At 37.0% G+C, this 20120-nt stretch overlaps 1 protein-coding gene across 1 annotated transcript in view; it reads left to right on the forward strand.

The window, feature by feature from the left end:
• LOC149254923 (thioredoxin-1-like) overlaps positions 1 to 20120 on the forward strand; it is a 239112-nt gene that overhangs the window by 83783 nt on the left and 135209 nt on the right. The window contains exon 4 of the mRNA XM_089457144.1: positions 19444 to 19523. Within this exon, the coding sequence (XP_089313270.1) occupies positions 19444 to 19523 (80 nt within the window). The remainder of the gene's footprint in view (positions 1 to 19443; positions 19524 to 20120) is intronic.

Raw genomic sequence — 20120 nt, forward strand, 5'->3', positions numbered from 1 at the left:
TTTCTTTAAGTTTTGCTGTAAAATCATTCCTTGTAAAAGCAATTGTTGTTGAATATTAATAAAGCCCTCATCTGCAGCACTGGTTTTCCCGCATTGGGTTTTTCCGGGGACAATTGTCCAAAAATAACTGTGTCAATGTGATTTATTCTTGTGCATGTATTTTTTCTCTGGGTAATTGTGCGATAACTGCAGTAGAATTTATTATAATATTTGCTAAAGGAATTTCGTAAATAACTTATTGAGAATAATAAGTAGGCGAAATAAATCAGTTGCTGCAGTAATAGAATTTCCGTTTAGAAATTTTCACATTTCTTACTTGGTAGAAACTTGGAAGCAAAATTCCTAAGCTAAGACGGGGCTTAGCTACATTCCTTCTGTAGGAATGAGTACATTCCTTTGTTGGAATAGATATGTCCTCCCTAATTAAGAGGGAGAGATAGACACATCATTCTTGCCTTCACTTGGGAAGACAGAATGGAGGATTGGGTAAACATCTGGCATCCGATACTTTTTGAGGATGAGTTAGGGCATCCAAGATAAGTGTAGTCGTAGAGGACCGATATTCTTTGAGGACTGGGAATCGAAGATAAGAAGTCCTGGTGGAACACACCCTAAGAACTCAGGTGGGGTATGTTTTGAGAGAGACAATGATGAGGGTGTCTATACATCATTGGTCTCACCAACACTGTGCTCAGATCTCGTGGAGAGATAGAGCTTAGTCAAGGCCTTGCTATGTGCTTATGTGACAATGCTGGTTGATATGATGCTAAACATATGGGTTACCAATCCGATTCTTCTTATGAAAAATTCTTCAGAACGAGAATGACCAAGTACCATTATGAATACCTCCCTAGTTAAGAGGGAGTGTTGAAAAGTTTAACTAGGTTCGATCTTCATAATGACATATGTAATTGATGAAAATAAGAAAATAAAATTATTTTTGTAGTACTTGATTCATGGGTTTCATGATCAAGGAATTTTATTTTAATGGATTGCAGATTTCTGTGGTTCGGTTTTTTAGAATCTGAACTCGGATAATCCACAGTTTTCATTTTTCTTGTCGACGTTTTGAGTCTAGACCAAGACTCATCATCAGGACTTGATTACAAAGGAGAGAGAGAAAAGAGTTGAGATCAAACTCTTTCCTTTGTAATTTAACCCTCATCTTTTCGAGATTACGTATCTCCTTCCATGTTTCCCCTCCGTACAGGTTCAAGATAATGGATTGCAGATTTTTGTGGTTCGGTTTTTTAGAATCTGAACTCGGATAATCCACAATTTTCATTTTTCTTGTCGACGTTTCGAGTCTAGACCAAGACTCATCATCAGGACTTGATTACAAAGGAGAGAGAGAAAAGAGACATCAGACTCTTTCCTTTGTAATTTAACCCTCATCTTTTCCCATTGTGAACCTTTAGGTTTTGTCATCTAGTCATAAAAGTCAAATTGAGTCAATGTCATGTATGAAGGACCCTTCTTGGGCATGTTACATTTTTTGTATGTGTCATTAAATGTAGAAGAAGGCCCTCCAAGACCAAGCAAAGGCACCTCCTACAAGTCGACTTCAAGATGGAATAAATGATGTTCTCCCAAAGACATGTTGGCTCACCCTCACTAAAGTCGGCCTAATTGATTGGGAAACAACTATAAATAGGGCAGCTTAACCTCATTTCAGAGCAAGAATTTCGATTGTCATCAAGTCTGAAACAAGAAGTGCGAAAAGGTCAAGGAAGATAGTCCTATAGCCAACGAAGTAAAGCAAAGGAAGAGTGAAGTCTTGAAGAGTGTTTTTGGGTCTGTTTTGGGTCACACGCATGAAGAAGAGAGATCATTTGCTGCAGAAGAAGCCGAGAGGAATTGTAATCCTCATAGGTAGTCGAATTGGAAGAGCGATGTCAAAAGGAAGCCGAGACAAGCTAGAAGGAAACCCTATCCTAAGCGAAGGTATCAATGACATTTTTCTTGAAGGAGAAACTAGGTTTTCTGAATTAGGGTCAAAGATTGCAGACCTAATTCAAGGAGGCCAAAATATAGGGAAGGTATGAAGCAAAAGTTGAAGAGAAGCCGAGAAGGAGGAAGGAGCAGAAGGTTGACTATCGTTGACTAAGGATCTCATCAAGGAAGTTTTGTGTCTTGGTCTTGGAGTGGCAAATAGGTCTTGGTCTTGGTATTCAACACTTTAAGTCTCTATAAGAAGAAGAATTTGTTCGGGTTTTCCTCTCAAGTGGGAAAGGTTTTGGCCTTGCTGATAGCCTATATTATGTGTCCCTTGTCTCTTTATGGTTTGTGCATTGTAGCTGTTTCATGAAGAAGAACACTATAATAACATTAGTGATAGGAGATCCTAACCTAAGAAGTAAAAAACATTCACAAGTAGTTATCTAAAGAAGAGAAATCACTTAATATTGATGCCATAGATTTCTCAACAGGCTTGTCGTCTTCTTTTTATTGTTCATGTTCTATCTACAGTTACCGTCAATTTGATTTATGGTTAATGTGATTGCTATTGGATACTAAATTGGAAATTGTCATTGGGCTACTAAAAGGATTGAAGTAATTGTGCTAAGCATAGAACACACCATTGTTAACTAAAATTAACACTACTGCAAACTTGCAATTTCAGCCCCTTCCTGCAACCAGAATTTCGCACGTGTGGGAGAACAAGAGAGAACTTTGGCTCCTTTGGCTTGACAAATGTTCCTTCCTCTTTCGCTTTTGTTTCTTCTTCCTTTCTAGGTTTCTTCACACCGTTTTCTTCTTCTTTCAACTGTAGAACAAAACTTGCTTGGATAGATTCTCAAGTAGGTTGAATTGCACTGCTTTTATAGTCTTTCCATGTTGTCAAATTATTTCAATGAGGCTGACTTGTCTTCTCCTAAGGCTGACTTGGTGGAGGAGGTATAAAAGACCAAATTACATAAAATAAATTTTCTTTCTTTTTTTAACATAATAATCCCTACAAGTGTCTAGGATTGTTGGAAAATCGGAAAGGCAGAAAGATTTTCTTATACTGATAATTACTTGTGATGTCTTTATATTCTTATTAACTTTCTTATGTTCTCTTTTATCTTTGTTCATCAAACAATTACCAAAACCAAAACACAAAGATCAAGGACACTAGATGTAGGCACTGAGCCAGGGCTAAAACCCCTATATAGTGGAAAATCTAGTGAAAGAACTCTCCTTTAGTAATTCAAAATGAGATGGACCAAGACCTTAGAACAATAGACCTTCCTCCTCCACCAAGTTAGCGTTCCAAAATGATTCAACAACCTTCAATAATCTCTTCTCGTTCAATAACTTCAACCCAAAAACAATCTAGAAATTTGACTTCCCAGCTTCAGAACTTCGACACCCAACATTAGAATTTTGGCCCAACAGTAGAACAAAATTTGTGACACTTCCAACAACAAAGCAACTTCACACGTGTGAGAGAGATAGAGAGAATTTTAATTTCTTATGCTTGAGATAGACCTCCTTCTCCTTCGCTAGCATTTTTCACCTTCTTCCTTGAATTTCACACTTTTTACTGCCCTAACAACTGTAGATCGAACTTGGTGAGTTGGTTCTTCAAATGAGGTCGAATTGCTCCAATATATAGGCTTCTTGTGAGGTTGAATTCCCTTGTTTGAGGCCGATTTGTCCTTCCTTGAGGCCGACTTGGTGTAGGAGGCCTAGAAGACCCAATTTACATGAAAATAAATTTCTTTCTTGACAAATAAATCTCAAGAAGGGTTCTTTACATTATGACATGGACAAGGACACTTTACATAAATGCTAAAGGTTTGCAATGGAGGCTTTGCCCTATAAACAATTGAGCCAAGCATGAAACCCATGCTTGAATAAGTCAATTTTTGTAACAATATTTTTTCTCTTTCTTTTGATAAATATATTACATGATGACTCAAGTGCAATTATGAAGATCGACACTAGTTACATTCTTCAACAAGGACAAGATGATGTGGACAATGACTCATGACACAAATGCTAGAAGCATTCAATGGGTTCTTTGACCTAGAAACAAAATAAATAAAGCATGAAACCCATGCTTATAAATAATTTTGTTTTACAATAAATTTTGTTTTTCTTCTTTTTACAAGTACATATGAATTACATCATGTTATGAGCTATACAACAATTATGAAGACCGAAACTAGTTACATTTTCAACATTATGGTGCTAGGTGATGAGGTAGGACATGTCCACAGATTTGCACATCCAAGACAAGTGGGAAAAATCCTCAACCCCACAAGGTGTGTTCTTTTTGGCAACACACAGATAAGGTGTTGTCACCTGATCCCAATGCTCTCCGTTTAGGTAATGTCCTAGCTAAACCAAGGGGAGTGGTCCCAAGGAAGATTCTAATAGGAAATATTGCTAAAGATAATAAGTTCTAGGAGATAATTAGTAAATTAATTAGGCAAACTTGAAATATAACTTGAAATGAAATTGATAACAAGCTCAAATAAAGTATGAGCATATATAACATCAAATATGGTGATAGATCAACTAGATTCAACAAGATAGATTCTGCAAGGCAAATTGTAAACAAACCAGTGCCAATAATATACTTGCAAGAAATATATTCTCAAAATGAAATCACAATATTTGCAATAAAATATATCTTTCAAGATACAACAAGTTGCAAGAATGGGGAAGTTGCAAAACAAGTGTTAGTGAATCAAGACAAGATTATATACAACTTTGAGAGATGAACAACAAAATGGAAATAGAACTTGCAAGAGAATAGAACTTGTATTTAAAAGAGAGATTGCTCAAATATGATATAATAACATCAAAGGACAATTAACATGAGCATGAAATAGACAAATACAAGAATATAAAGTGTAATGCTTGCAAGTAAATGAGATGCTCACAATCCAACTTGTATTTATTTGAGAAATAGCATAAATGATAACCAATTACATACAAGGTAAACCAAAGTTGTAGGTGAGTGTGTGAAGTTAAATGGTCTTGGTTAATTCTATTAATGCCTATTGTAAGGTGTTACTTCCCTTCAATTCCTTTGACTTGGTAAGGACTCGAGGTGGTTGCAAGAAGGTTAGAGTGAGGAAGCTAAGGCTTCATTAACGATACCCACCTAGTTCTTCAAGAGAACTCGCATGCCTTCATTCCTACAAGGGACTTAGCCACGCAAGAGAGCTGCGAGGTAATTTGTTTTATGTTGAAAATAATAGTGAGAAAGGGTTCCTTGATTTGTGCCTTAATCAAAGGAACCACAACGAGTTTCTCCTTGGCATGCTTGAGTTTCCTATAAGTTAGGTTGAATTCCTAAGATCTAGGGGAGTTCCTAAAAGTTACGAGGAGTTATAAAGCAGTTAACTGATGTTTTACAGTGGAAGGCCGGGTTATTAGCCTTCTAGTGCAAGTTAATTGAGGAAAAGAACCTGTGTTTGAGTCTCAAGTCCTTCATTTAAGATGGGACGAGTTGCATGAGTAGTTAACTCATGCTAACTCAATCAATCACAAAAGCAAACTCCTTAATTAGAAACTCACTAAACTTAGCCATTCGAATTACTCTAAAAGGAGGAACGAAGGCACAATTTGATTCATTGTCTTGTGAGCATGAGTTGGTGAGACAAGGCAGTGGAGAGCACAGGTTGGTGCTTGTGTGTTGAGGCTTGTGTGAGATTGATAGAGAGCGAATTCCTTGCAGAGTGCACACAAAAATAGGGAGAATCCCTATTTAATAGGAGGCCTATTGCACTATGATTTAGGAGCTCAAGCTCAAGAAAATAGGACATAAATTTAGGAGGCAGGGTTTCCAGCTTGGTTCAAGGTAGGAAAACAAGGTTGTTTTCAGATTGAAACAAGTTGTATTTGTAAGCGATCTTGTTTGTCAATTTAATTGTCTTAAATTGCTACATAAATTATCGATCAGAGTTGGTAAACTTGTGAAGTGCAAGTGCACTATATATGCTAGAAGCCTTCAGATTATTAATGTGTATGCTTGAGCTATTGAAAAATTATTTCTAAAGATGTTTTGTGTTCCTATTTTACTCTTTTAAAGAAAATAAAATTAACATATTCAATCTCAATTACATTCCTGCTCACTCCTTTCTAATGAAATAAAAAATGCTCTTCACACTTACAACATGAAACTAAAAAAAACTCACACTATCTCATTAAATTAAGAGAACTTAACCAATCTATTGCAACACAAATTTAATTTTTAAAAGCATAATTATTCATCTAATATTCTAGCAATTCTTTGCATAAAAACCAAAATGAGTTTGAATTCTAGCTAAATCGAAAACTACCCGTTTTCTCATTATCGATCACTCATGCTTTGAAATGAAAACTGTAAAGAAATCACTCATGCTTTGAAATGAAAGATTGTAAAAAAATCACTCATACTCTGAAATGAAACACTGTAAAGAAATCACTCATACTCTGAAATGAAACTATAACAAAAATCTATGAAAAGCGATTACACTACTATTAGCATCATTATAAATCAACTTGAAAAGAATGATTACTGAAATCTTGCTATCACTATCTATTTGAAATCAACACTACTAAACGATTCTAAAACATGTAGATAACTGTAACAAATGTCAAAGAAAAGATACGAAAATGCAGAACCTTCACTGTTTGCAGGGGCCCTTCACAAACAGGTGGTCTCAAAACTTTAATCGAACAGTCAGCGACGCATCAAAACTTAATTTTTCATTAATAGGTAAAAACGTAGTTTAAAGCAATACTGTCGTGTATAAAATTAATTTCCTGTTCATGTTTGCTGCACGGTATTTATAAAAGCCCGTGTCAATAAATGTTCGAGGCTTTTATGCCTACCCTAGCTAACAACGTTCGAATTTTAGCTTCTAACAGAGATCAAAATATCGTTTGCTCACGATTTGCTATTTGGTAAAGGAAATCGTGAAGCGCAAGAATTTCGGACTCTTGCTTGCCTGTTCAGCAACATGTCAACTCTTACCCTTTGACCATGCAATCGAACAATCCTTTGATGATCTGGTTCGGATGAATAAGAGGAAATCGTCAAAGGGATCAATATCCACCTGTTCATATATTTCTCCTCTTAGCTGGCACCTCATATCCTGATAAGCCTTGGAAACAGAAACATAAATTAGCTACAAAATTGCATGAATTTGGTAGCTAATACAAACATTAATTCAATAATAAGGAACATTATTAAATATGAAAGATAAGACAATTAAATACCTTACCATGCCAAAAACCTTGTAGTTTGATGCCTTTTAAGTTGATGATGATGGTCAAAGAGAGGAAAAAATGGTAAGGGAGAGTGTCAAAATGAAGCATTCATGAGGCTCTACATTCCCCCACACGGAGGCCATTGCATGTCCTCATGCACAAATTCAAAACTGTAAGTTTTTCTTTGTCACTGCTCTCTCTCAGAAACTTGGGCCAGAACATCCTAGTTTGTCTTTCTTACCTTTTTTCTTGCAACTATCATTTTGGTTTCTTCATCAAAATCCTGCATTTTAGACTAATGACCTTCCTTTTTAGAGATTCATTCTTTTTCTTTAACTTCTTGTTCTTTTCATACCATAAATCCATATGTAAAAGAATGTAATCATTCTCAGTCCTTTGTATCTCATTCTACATCTTTAATGTTTCATGTTCCTTCTTCAGATGTCTATTCAGTGTCTCCAACTCAAAGACTTCTTGTTTCAGAGTTTTCACGAGTGGAGGTTCTTGTGGATTGTTAGAATGGATTTCTTTTTCATGGATTGTAGAACAAGATGCCTTTTCTGCAGCTCTCTTCTCCAGAGACTTAATGTAGTCATAGATTTCAGATCTCTTTCTGGTGCTTTTCGGCTTGGGCTATGAATAGGTGAGATGACAGTAGGTGATGGAACTTTCATTTTCTCTTCTTTCTCCAAATTAACAACATCTGTAGACTGTTGAGATGGTTTTTGATTAAGCCTGACGCTTCTTCTTACATTTGATGGAAGAGGGTTTTTAGTTTTAGTTCTTTTCTTTTCTGTTTTAGCTTGCTTTGTTTTATTGGATGTGCTTTCTTCCTTTTTGATGAATTTCTTTCTTTTGCCAGATTGTCATTTAATGCTTCCTAAAATTTTTGCAATAGGAGTTTCATCTTCTGACTATTCTTGTAGTTGTTGTTGAAGTAAGTTTTTAATAGGATTCTCAGATATTCTCTTCCTTCCTCTTTTTGCTTTGCTGCTGCTAGGTGGCTCTTGATCCTCCTCCTTAAAATGATTTCTAATTAGGAAGCGATCCCAATTATCTCCTAGTTTTTCAAGATGAAATTCAATGAGTATTTTTATAAGGCCGTGGTGATACATGGTGTTTTCTATGAATTGGATCATTTTCTGGACATTCCCAGACATTTTCCTTAAGCTATTTCACAAAAAATAAGGAAGATTGGTTTCATTCCCTTCGAGAAAATGCATCATCAAGTGAATGTGGCAAAAGAACATACAACCAAATCTTCCTTCACAGGTGACAAATTTCTGAATTACTAGCAACAAATTCCTCCATTTACCTTAAGTGTTGTACTGAGAATTCCTTTCTTAAAAATAGTGATATCCATACCTGGGTTTTTCAAGAAAGTCTTCCATTCTTCTCCTTAAATGCCCATGTTCTTAAACCATCTCTCTCCGATTCTTAACAGTCTGGTGGCTTTGACAATAAGAGATTCTGTCATTGCAAACTTGATGTCACCAATTTCAACCTCTACGCCATCAAAAGCTTTGGCAAATGATTTGGTTACTTTTTTGTTAAAACCATCAAACTTTTCCACAAACTCTAGCCACTGTGTTTTCTGTAGCATTTCCTTCACCTGCGGATATCCTTCCATGAATTTTCTTCCATTTGGTTCTGTTCTCACTATGACACCCATGGTTGAGAAGTTTTACCTCAGAATTCGCTTCTTGACAGGGTATGAGTCAGGGTTTCGGGATAATGGCTTAGGTGAGAGTATGAACGAGAGCGAGAGGAAAATAAGTGAAGTGACCGTTAGGGTATGAATGAATGTAGGTTGGGCGATTTCAACAATGAATTTGCAATTTGAGATGAGTGTTGTGTAATGATGAGGGATGAATGGGCAGTTTACGACTTTTATTTGATATGACAAGATATTTTCATCTCACTTTCGGCAATGATGGTTTTTGAACTAGCGATATATCATCCATATAATTCATATACTAATGTTTTGACCCTTATTATTAAATTAAATATTTGCATACCTTTTGAATTGATGATTCTAACATTTGATTGCTCCTTTTTGCATTGTCTTCAGGTGCTTCCAAGGGTGGATTTGATCATTTCTTCAATTGCTCCAATTAGTGGTTCTTGTCAAACATCAACTGCAGAATTTTGTCAAAGCTGCAGAATCTCATTAATTCTGTAGCTAATTATTCTAAAAAGAAGAAGAGGGATAAAAAGAAAATAGGAATGGGAAAGAAAATTTAGGATGCCAAAATTACTTGGTTTTCACCCTGAATTTTCTGTATAAACATGCCAACAATGTTGGTTTTCATGTTTATACAAATTTTATTATTATATATATATATAATTTTTTTTTTAGAAAAGAAAAAGGCTTGCGAGTCGAGTTGGAGAAGGAAAATCCTTCTTAACCAACTGGAAATTAGTGTTGTCTTGCAAATGTTTGATAAACTCCTCCTTTGTCAATGGCTTATGATAGATTCTCAATCGATGACCATTCACAAGAAAGGTGATCCTTTCTTCATCAATAGTTCTGATCCTAACTACACCATTATCAAAGACTGTTTCAATCTCATAGGGCCCAAGCCAATGAGTTTGAAATTTCCCTTGGAAATCTTTGAACTTTGAGTCAAAAAGTAATGCCCAATCTCCTGGCTGAAATTTTCTTTCTTTTATGTATTTGTCATGCCACCTGGATCTTTGTTGTTGAACTAGGTTGGTTCTTTGGATAGCATCTTGTCTTATCTCATCAAGTTCATTTAGCTGCTCCATTCTTTGTTTTTGTGCCTCTGAAAGATCAAGACCCAATTTAACTGTTGTCTTGAAAGTTTTTATTTGAAATTCAATAGGAAAAAGGACTTGCTTCCCATAAACAAGTTCATAAGAAGTATGCCCTGTAGTGTTTTTCCATGTGGTACGATATGCCCATAAAGCTTCTGGAAGCTTTTCCGCCCAATCTCTTCTATGCAGATGCACAGTTTTGGTGAGAATTGCTTCAATTACTTTATTGGTGGACTCCACTTGTCCATTTTCTTGTGGATGGTATGGAGTGGACATCCGATGTTTGATTTTGTATTCCTCCATTATCTTTTGTACCAACTTGAATGTGAATTGAGTACCTTGATCTGTTAAAATTTCTCTTGGGACACCAAAATGAGTAAAAATATGCTCGAAAAGAAATGAAACTACAACATTTTTAGTAACAAAGGAAGTGCTTTAGCTTCTACCTATTTTGTAACATAATCAATGCAAACAAGAATGTACCTTTTCTGTCTTGATGGTGGATTGATTGGGCCAACAAAATTCAGAGCCCATTTTTCAAACGGCTCAATAAGTACCCGAGGCTGTAGAGACATTTCATCAGATGGAACAATTTTTCCCGTTCTTTGACAACTATCACATCTCTTAACATATTCTTTGGCATCCTTAAATATGGAAGGCCAATAATATTCTAAGAGAAGGATTTTGTAAGCAGTGCTTTTATCAGCGAAGTGTCTTCTACATGGCTCATCATGACAAGCTTTCAATATTTCTGGTACTTCATCCTCTCTTACACACCTTCAAATGATTAGATCTGGTCCTGTTTTATACAATTCTTCATTTATCCATGAGTAAGATGCACTAATTTGAATTACCTTTCTTTTTTCTCGAGGAGACAAATATGATGGTAACTTCCTTGTAGCCAAATAGTTAGCAATATCTACAAACCATGGAGATTTAATAGATACTGCAAAAAGATATTCATTAGGGAAATTGTCTTCTACATGTACATCATTATTATCATTTTGAATCCTAGACAAAAAGTCAGCAACTGTATTTTGTTTCCCAGGTCGATCCAAAATAGTGATGTTAAACTCTTGCAACAACAACAACCATCTTGTAATTTTTCCATTAGTGACAGGTTTATTCATTAAGTATCCAACTGCAGAATGATCTGTATGTACAAAAGTTTCGTAGCTAGTAATGTAATATCTAAATTTATTGATGGCATGGACAACAACTAAAAACTCCTTTTCTGTTATAGTGTAATTTAACTTTGTAGGAGTCAAATTTTTACTGGTGTAATAAATGGCATAAGGAGTTAAATCCTTTTGTCCTAGTACAACTCCTAAAGCTGTGTCTGAAGCATCAGTTGAAATGTGAAAAGGTAGTTTCCAGTTTGGTCCTCTAAGAATGGGTGCTTCAAAGATTTTCTCTTTTAATGTTTCAAAGGCCTTTTGGCAATTAGAATTCCAATTGAATTCACAGTCTTTTGTGAGTAGTTTGAAAAGTGGGGATGCAATTTTTGTAAAGTTTTCTATGAATCTTCTATAGTAACCAATGAAACCAAGAAAACTTCTAACATCTCATTGACAAGTTGGAATTGATAATTTAGAAATAACTTTTACTTTAGATGTGTCCACTCTAATTCCATTTCCTGAAATATGGTGTCCTAAAACAATTCCCTCAGTAAACATCATAAAACATTTTTCATGGCTTAATGAGAGATTTGCCTCTTTACATCTAATAAGAACTTTTTCCAAATTTTTAAGAGCTTCTTCAAAAGAATTTACTTAAACTGTAAAATCGTCCATATATACTTCCACACAATTATGAATTAGATCGGAAAAAATGCCTAATACTGCTTTTTGGGATGTTGTAGGTGTATTACATAATCCAAAAGGAAGTACTCTGTAAGCATAAGTTTCCCATGGGCAGGTAAAGGTAGTTTTATCTTGGTCTTCTGGGGCTACTTGGATTTGATTATACTCGCTAAAACCATCCAAGAATGAAAAATATTTCTTTCCTGCTATTGTATCTAAAACTTAATCTATAAAAGGAAGTGGAAAATGATCTTTTAAAGTGGCTTTATTCAATTCCCTATAGTCAATGCATACTCTCCATTTTCCATTCTTCTTAGGAACAATTACTAAAGGTGAAGCCCACTGACTGAACGTCGGCCTGTTTGAACGAATTCGGTTTCAGAGCTTTGTGTATATCTAATTATGAATACCTCCCTAGTTAAGAGGTAGTGTTGAAAAATATAACTAGTGTCGGTCTTCATCATTGTATTTGAGTCTTTGTATTTGTCAAAAGGAAATAAAAGGAATTTTATTATAAAATAATTTGACTTATTAAAGCATAGCTTGCATGCTTGGGTCAATGGTCTTAGGCTTCGAGGGTTTATGTCAAGTGTCCTTGTCCATGTCATAATGTAATAGACCCTTCTTGGGCTTTATCAATCAAGAAATAAGTTTATTTTTATGTAAAATAGGTCATTTAGGCCTCCTCCACCAAGTCGGCCTCAACTTGGACAAGTCGGCCTCATTGAGGGGCATAATCTACTATATGAAGGCAACAACTCGATCTCATTTGGTGCACATCCTCAACAGGTTTGATCTGTAGTTGCTGGAGATAGAAAAATGTGCGAAATTCAAGGAAGAAGGAAACCCTAGTGAAGGAGAATGAAGTCTTTGTCTAGCATAAGATGTCAAATTTTCTCTCTCTGTCTCATATGTGCGAAGTTGCTGGAAGGGCCGAAATTGAACTACTATAGCTGGGCCAAAATTCTGGAGTAGCTAGGCCAAAATTTTGGGTTGTTGCTGGGCTATAGCTGCTGGACAAGAAGAGATTACTCAAGTTTGTTAAATCATATTGGAAGGCTGACTGGGTGGGGGAGGAAGTTCTTTTGGTCAAGTCTAAGGTCTTGGTCTATCTCAATTTGATTAGCGGAAGAGTTTGACTTGGTTTACCCCTAGAGAGGGGTTTTAACCTAGATGAGTGCCTACATCTAGTGTCATTGATCTTTGTATTTTGCTTTGATGATTGCTTGATTAAAAGAAGATAAAAGAAGAACATAAAGAAGATAATAAGAAAACAAGAATAACACAAGTAATTATAAACATTAAGAAAATCTTTCTGCATTTATGATTTTCTAACAGGGGAGTTGATCACCCACCAGGGGGTTCCTTAATAGTGTGGGGGCACTCATGGGGTCCTTGGAACTAGGGTGATGACCATGATAAGGGGTAGAGTTCATGTTTGGCTTTTGCCCACGTGCTATATTAAATGTCCTGACCATCTTTTGCATTTTATAACATTCTTTTCTTTTGTTTCTTACTTGTGGCCATGATATGCTTTTAACGTTCTTTTTGCTACATCAACCTCAAGGGCAACATTACCAAGGTTGACCCAATTATTTGGACAAGGGTAGTGGGAATGCCAATGCCTTGTGGACCCAGTGGTCATGTGGACCCAAAGAAGGAAAACAATGAAATATGACTTGTAATGTGCGGAGGGGAATGAAAAATGCGGAACGGGAAAACAAGACCACACTACCAAAACCGAGGTTTCCCAAGTAGTGCCCTTCCTAAAACCATGGGTCAATAGGGGAGATCCCACAGGACTAAGATTGAAGATTAACCCCCCATTTAAGGTGACAGAATCAAACTATAGTCAAAGTCGTTCCTTCTTCCAAGTCACCCAATAATCTATGCCCAAGATGCCTAAGAAAAGACAAGCATAAGCACCTGATTGCACAATGAAAAACATACCTTTTGGGTTGGATTTCCCACGTTTTAACATATGCTTTTAATAGGTGGGTAAGGGGACATACGATTGATGTAGGGAGCAGAGGTCAAATGGCACAATTTATCGGCTACACTGGTGGCTGTCAGGGGTTGATGGCTGCGGGATGAAGAGATAACTAGGAAAAAAAATCTCCTATGGGGTCACCCACTTGTGGTGGGTAACGGGTGTTAATGGAGAATGAGATCTAGGAGTTTGCAGATCAACAACTCACCCCTCTTATCATGTTGCACAACTAGCCATCCATAACCAAAAGGATGTGAAATCTAGGAGGATCAATTTGGATGGGGTGAAGAATCATGTGATCCCTCATCTTTCCAGAATGAAATGAGCTATGGAAACAAAGTTGTACTAAAATGACAATCACAACACAAAAATGGTGTTGAGGGAAGAACTCAAGGGCTTCGAGATGTCTGGGTAAGATATTGTAACATCTTATCTCACCAGGATTGCAGTAGTTCGCGATTAGTTGGTTGCAGTTGGGGGGACCATGTTAGATGAAGAGTTGGCGAGGATGACCCTGAATGGTGTCAAAATTCTATTGCAGTTACTCGTCGTTAATCTTTTATCTTTGGAGATTATTTTTATTTTGGAAAATTAATTCACGACAAACACTGAAAATAACACAATTGCAATTTTACAAATAAATAATCACGAGAACTAAGAAAATAACACATAAAAGATTTGACACTAGTATTTTTGGACAAATTGCCCTTGGAAAAACCTTGAAGGGAATACCAGTTCTGCAAATGAGGGATTTTATTATCCTTCAACAAATCAAGGATTACATCAATTGCTTTGTCTTTCTCTAGCAAAAGTCTGACAAAATTATCTCTTCAGTTATGCTGGTCAAATTGAACCTCAGGAAGCAAATTGACCCATTGGAAAACAACTCGGCCCAACTCTGGCAACTCACATTGCCTCAAGCTGGTTGCTCGCTTTGCTTGAACCAACTCGCACCTCCTTCTGGAAATGCGCACTGCCTTCCGAGAATTATTCTGGCAAGATAAAATGACTCTAGAAACTTGCTAAACCAACTCGCACTGCTTGTGGGAAGTAGCGTTGGCAACTGATAACTAAAACAAGCCTCTGACAATACACACTAGATAACCTGGCTACTCGCTCTAGAAATTCGGCCTCCCATTGCAGAATAAAATCGAGCTCCTTCTATCACTTAGAAACTGGAAACAATTTGCAAATAATTCTCTCTAGAAATTCTCTCCTTAATCTCTTTTGCTGAAAACCCCACTACTGGTGTCTCCAACGCTATCACTGTGCCTTTCTGGTTATTGCATCATATTGTTCTCTCATAGCCCCATCGATCTCCTCTTATAATCTCTCATTGACAAATGAACGACCATGATCTAACTCCAATCGATGGCTTATATCATATCGACTTCTAAAAACTTATTTTCCTAGAAGTCTCTAGAGCAAAATCGATTTGTCTCAATCAATCCCAATTAATTAACCCATTTCCCTGAGTTAGACTTAGGAAAATAATTAATACTAGCTAATTAATTTAATTAAGACAATTTCACTGGGAAATATTTTTCTTTGTTTTGGAGATAATCAATCTACTATGTTCCTTAGCCTCACAGACACTATCATGTTGAAAAGTGTAACTAGGTTCGGTCTTCATAATGACATATGTAATTGTGATTTTATGTAATTGATGAAAAGAAGAAAATAAAATTATTTTTGTAGTACTTGATTCATGGGTTTCATGATCAAGGAATTTTATTTAAGGTTTCCATTGTGAACCTTTAGGTTTTGTTATCTAGTAATAAAGGTCGAATTGAGTCAATGCCATGTCTGAAGGACCCTTCTTGGGCATGTTACATTTTTGTATGTGTCATTAAATGTATAAGAAAGCCCTCCAAGACCAAGCAAAGACACCTCCTACAAATCGACTTCAAGATGGAATAAATGATATCCTTCGAAAGACATGTCAGCTCACCCTCACTCAAGTCAGCCTAATTGGCTAGGAAACAACTATAAATAGGGCAACTCGGCCTCATTTCAGAGCAAGAATTTCGGTCATCATCAAGTCTGAAACAAGAAGTGCGAAAAGGTTAAGGAAGATAGTCCTATAGCCCGTGAAGTAAAGCAAAGGAAGAGCGAAGTCTTTGGGAGTGTTTTTGGGTCTGTTTTGGGTCACACGTGTGAAGAAGAGAGAGATCATTTGCTGCAGAAGAAGTCGAGAGGAATTGCAGTCCTCTTAGGTAGCCGAATTGGAAGAGGGAAGTCAAAAGGAAGCTGAGACAAGCTAGAAGGAGACCCTATCCTAAGTGAAGGTATCAAGGACATTTTTCTAGAAGGAGAAACTAGGGTTTCTGAATTAGGGTCAAAGATTGTAGAGCTAATTCAAGGAGGCCAAAATATACTGAAGGTCTGAAGCAGAAGGAAGCTGAAGTTGAAGAGAAGATGAGAAGGAGGAAGGAGCAGAAGGTTGACTATCATTGACTAAGGATCTCATCAAGGAAGCTTTGTGTCTTGGTGTTGGAGTGGCAAATAGGTCAAGGGTCTTGGTCGTGGTATTCGTCAATTGGTCTCTATAAGAAGAAGAATTTGTTCGGGTTTTCCTCTCAAGTGGGGGAGGTTTTGGCCTTGGTTGATAGCCTATATTCAGCGTCTCTTGTCTCTTTATGGTTTGTGCATTGGTAGCTGTTTCATGAAGAAGAACACTATAATAACATAAGTAATAGAGGATCCTAACCTAAGAAGTAAAAATCATTCACAAGTAGTTATCTAAAGAAAAGGAATCACTTAATATTGATGCCCTAGATTTCTCAACATATCAGAGACTAGAACACCTATCCGAGTTACAAAAACTAACACTCCCTTCTAGCAAGGAAGGTGTTTTCCACGACTCCTAACTTATCCTTGATGAAAACAAACTTTGCTTTACCCAAGGCCTTCGTTAGGATATTTGCAATTTGTCGATCTTTGGAAGCATACTGTAGCCGAACTGATCCACGCTTTACACAATCCCCGATGAAGTGATATCTAATGTCGATGTGTTTCGACCTATCATGAAACACAAGATTCTCAGAGAGCTTGATGCAACTCCAATTATCATAGTAGATATTGGTCGACCCCAACCTCTAACCAAATAGTGCCACTAGCGACTTCCAAAGCCATATAGCCTCAGATGTAGCCATGCTCCCTGCCACGTATTCTCCTTTTGCAGAACTTGGTCCCATGGATTTCTGCTTCTTGATGTACAAAGGGACAACTTCTGATCCAATATTGAAGCAACACCTTGATCCAATGCTCTGGCCTATCATGGAACACTAGATTCTTAGGGAGTTTAATGCAACTTCGATTATCATAATGTATCATAGTAGGATCCAACTATTGACCAAATAATCGTGTCAATGTTTTGTGAAGCCAAATATCTTCGCAACTTGTCAAACTTGTTGCCATATACTTTGCCTTTGCTGAGCTAAGTGCCACAGAAGCCTTCTTTGTATTAAACCGTGAAATCACTGCTAATCCTAGGCCGAAGTAGAACCTTGAGGTGCTTTTCCTATCCACTGCACTCTCTTCCCAATCTGAGTCTTTATGCTCTTGCAACTTTACTCCATCATCCTGACATATTTTAGTTCATACTCCATTATACCATGCAAGTACTTGAGCACATGCTTCGTTGCAATCCAATGCACCTACCTTGGTTCCACCATGAACAAGCTCAGGGTGTTCACAATAAAGCAGATACCTAGGCTAGTGTTGATTAGATATATCAAAGAACCAATTATCTGCCTAAATAAAGTCGGATCCACCAACTCTGAACCCGAACCACTCAATGTATTCAGATTGGTGATCATAGGTGTAGTCATTGCCTACAATCCACCATCCCAAACCTCCTCAAACTATCAACTACATATTTTCCTTGCCCAACGGAAATCTTGCCTGGCTGTTTCAACACCTCCAACCGCAAGAAGTAATGCATCAGGTTGATGTCCTTCATCTCGAACACTCAAGCCACATCTTGTTTGCACATAGCATCAGGCTTCTCCACAAATGTAAGAAATAGGTCATCAACATACAATATGAAGATAAGTGGATTATCACCAACATGTATGTAGTACAGGTTGGGATCCGCCTCACTCTTGGTGAAGCCCATGCTTAGCAAGTACCCATTAATCCTTGAGTACCATGGCCTAGATGCCTGCTTGAGTCCGTAAAAGGCTTTCCTAAGCCTGAATACATGAGAAACCCTTCCATGAATCTCAAAGCCCTTAAGCTGCTCAATGTACACCTCCTCCTTAATAACTCCATTGAGGAAGGCTGTTTCCACATCCATCTAATGTATCCTCTACCCCATCTCTAAATAGATACAACAACTTGAATAGAAGTACACTTGGCAATTGGAGCAAACGTCTCCTTGTAGTCCACTCCCTCTTTTTGGGAGAATCCTCTCATCAAAAATCTCGCCGTGTACTTTTCAATGCTGCCATCCGTGGCAGGCTTGATCTTAATGATCCATATAGAGCTCACAACTGATTTCCCCCCTGGCCTCGGCACAATGCCCTACACATCATTCTTCTTGATGGAGGCATATTCCTCCATCATGGCATCCCTCCAAATTTGCTGGTCTGCTGCCTCCTCAAAACTGGTAGGCTCTGAATCAATTATGCTACTAATCAGAGTCATGTAACTAGGAAACTTCCTTGGTGGTCTACTGTCTTTGAATGTGATCCTAGGGGCATCCACATGCTCCAGAGCCTCCCTCCATGTCAAACTTAACACTACCCTATTTTTAGCAAAAATTTGGTACCCAACTAAAATGGGCAGTATAAACCTTCCCAGTACTAGCATGCATGTGCATGTATGTGTGGAATTAGTGGCTACCATTCCACCAGCAGGTGTCCATGTGACTAGCATGGACCCACCAGGACTACCATGGCGACGATGCATTCCAAGTCAAGATGTCATTTTATCCTATGGCTTCTGAATCTAAACGCAATGATAATCAACTTGATTAATAAAGGTTACAATATAAAATGCCACTTCTAACCATCATTAGGCTAATGGCCATAAATAGGAAATGAAAATAGACAACAATTTCAGGGAATAAGAAATGGTAAATCAAAATGCAAGGGTTCTTTAGCAGCACATTCAGTCCAAAATGGTAATTTGACCAGCAAACGCTGGAATAGAATTGGTAAACAATATCCATCTTCTGATCTATGACATTGATTCATAATGCAGATTGCCACATTAAGAATGAAGTTGTCTTTTTTTTCATTCTGTGGAATTTGGTGCAGTTCAAGTTACAGTATGGCCGTAGGCCACTCTCAAATGTCTAACCAGGCTATAGCTCCAGTGCCAATAGGGCTGTAGGATAAAAATATTAATGCACAGTGCAAAATTTTGCAACAATGACTGGTCACAACATAAGATCCCTTGATAAATGTAGGTTGCTACATTGACATGTGAAGTACTTCTTGAAAGGAGGCTGTTAAAGAGTTGAATTTATAGATGCTACTATATTATTTATGTTTTAAACTGATGCTAGTGACTTGTCATTCCACTTCAGTTCTGGTCAAATTATTTTTCTCACTACAGTTGAAGTATTCATTACCTATGTATTCCATATATTAGCAATGCACTTCGTTTTCTTCGATATTCTCAATTAAAATTTACATATAAAAAAATGATATTATTTGAATCCTTTTACAGGTCGAGCCATAGCTCCTGTTGTTGAGAACTTGAGCACAAGCTATTCAAATGTCACAATTTTGAAACTAGACATAGACGAGGTAAGACATTAACATTATGAGCTTTTTCATATTATCTTCTGATACTTTCATATGTTGTTGATGAGTGAAAGGAGCTTGCATGCCTTCCCTGAGAGGCATAAAATATTCTATGTTTGAGTAGGGAAACTAGCATGCCTTCCCTGAGAGGCATTAAATCTTTTATATTTAAGTAGGGAAACTCTTATGGAGAATTAAAATGTATGTGTCTGGATTAGTTGGGCAAAGATGTTGACAAAGTTTCTCAGGTACTCTTGATGTTACAGTTTTAAGTTCAAGGGAAGATCTCATCAAAGTCTCAAGGAGAAATATTATTCAAAAGAGATCTGTTTATGGCCACTTGAAGTGAGGGAGCATTCTTTCTTTTGTAGGATTCAGAGTATCACCGACTAGGTTGCTGTTAGTGTTAGCTAATGCCTAGATGTGTTGGTCACTTTAGTTTGAAGGGAAATTTAGAAGGTAATCAAATTTGTGCCTCGGAGAGTTTTCACAAGAATACTTATCATGACATTGAGGCTATGAGATTATTGTGTTTAGCATAAGCATGTGTTGTTTTGTGTTGATTTGGGGTATTATCTGATGTGCTCTAGCCACGAAATT

The sequence above is a fragment of the Pinus tabuliformis genome, chromosome 7 (genome assembly GCF_031772625.1).
Source record: "Pinus tabuliformis cultivar Carrire ecotype Pingquan chromosome 7, CPIR1, whole genome shotgun sequence".
Taxonomy (NCBI): Eukaryota; Viridiplantae; Streptophyta; class Pinopsida; order Pinales; family Pinaceae; genus Pinus; species Pinus tabuliformis.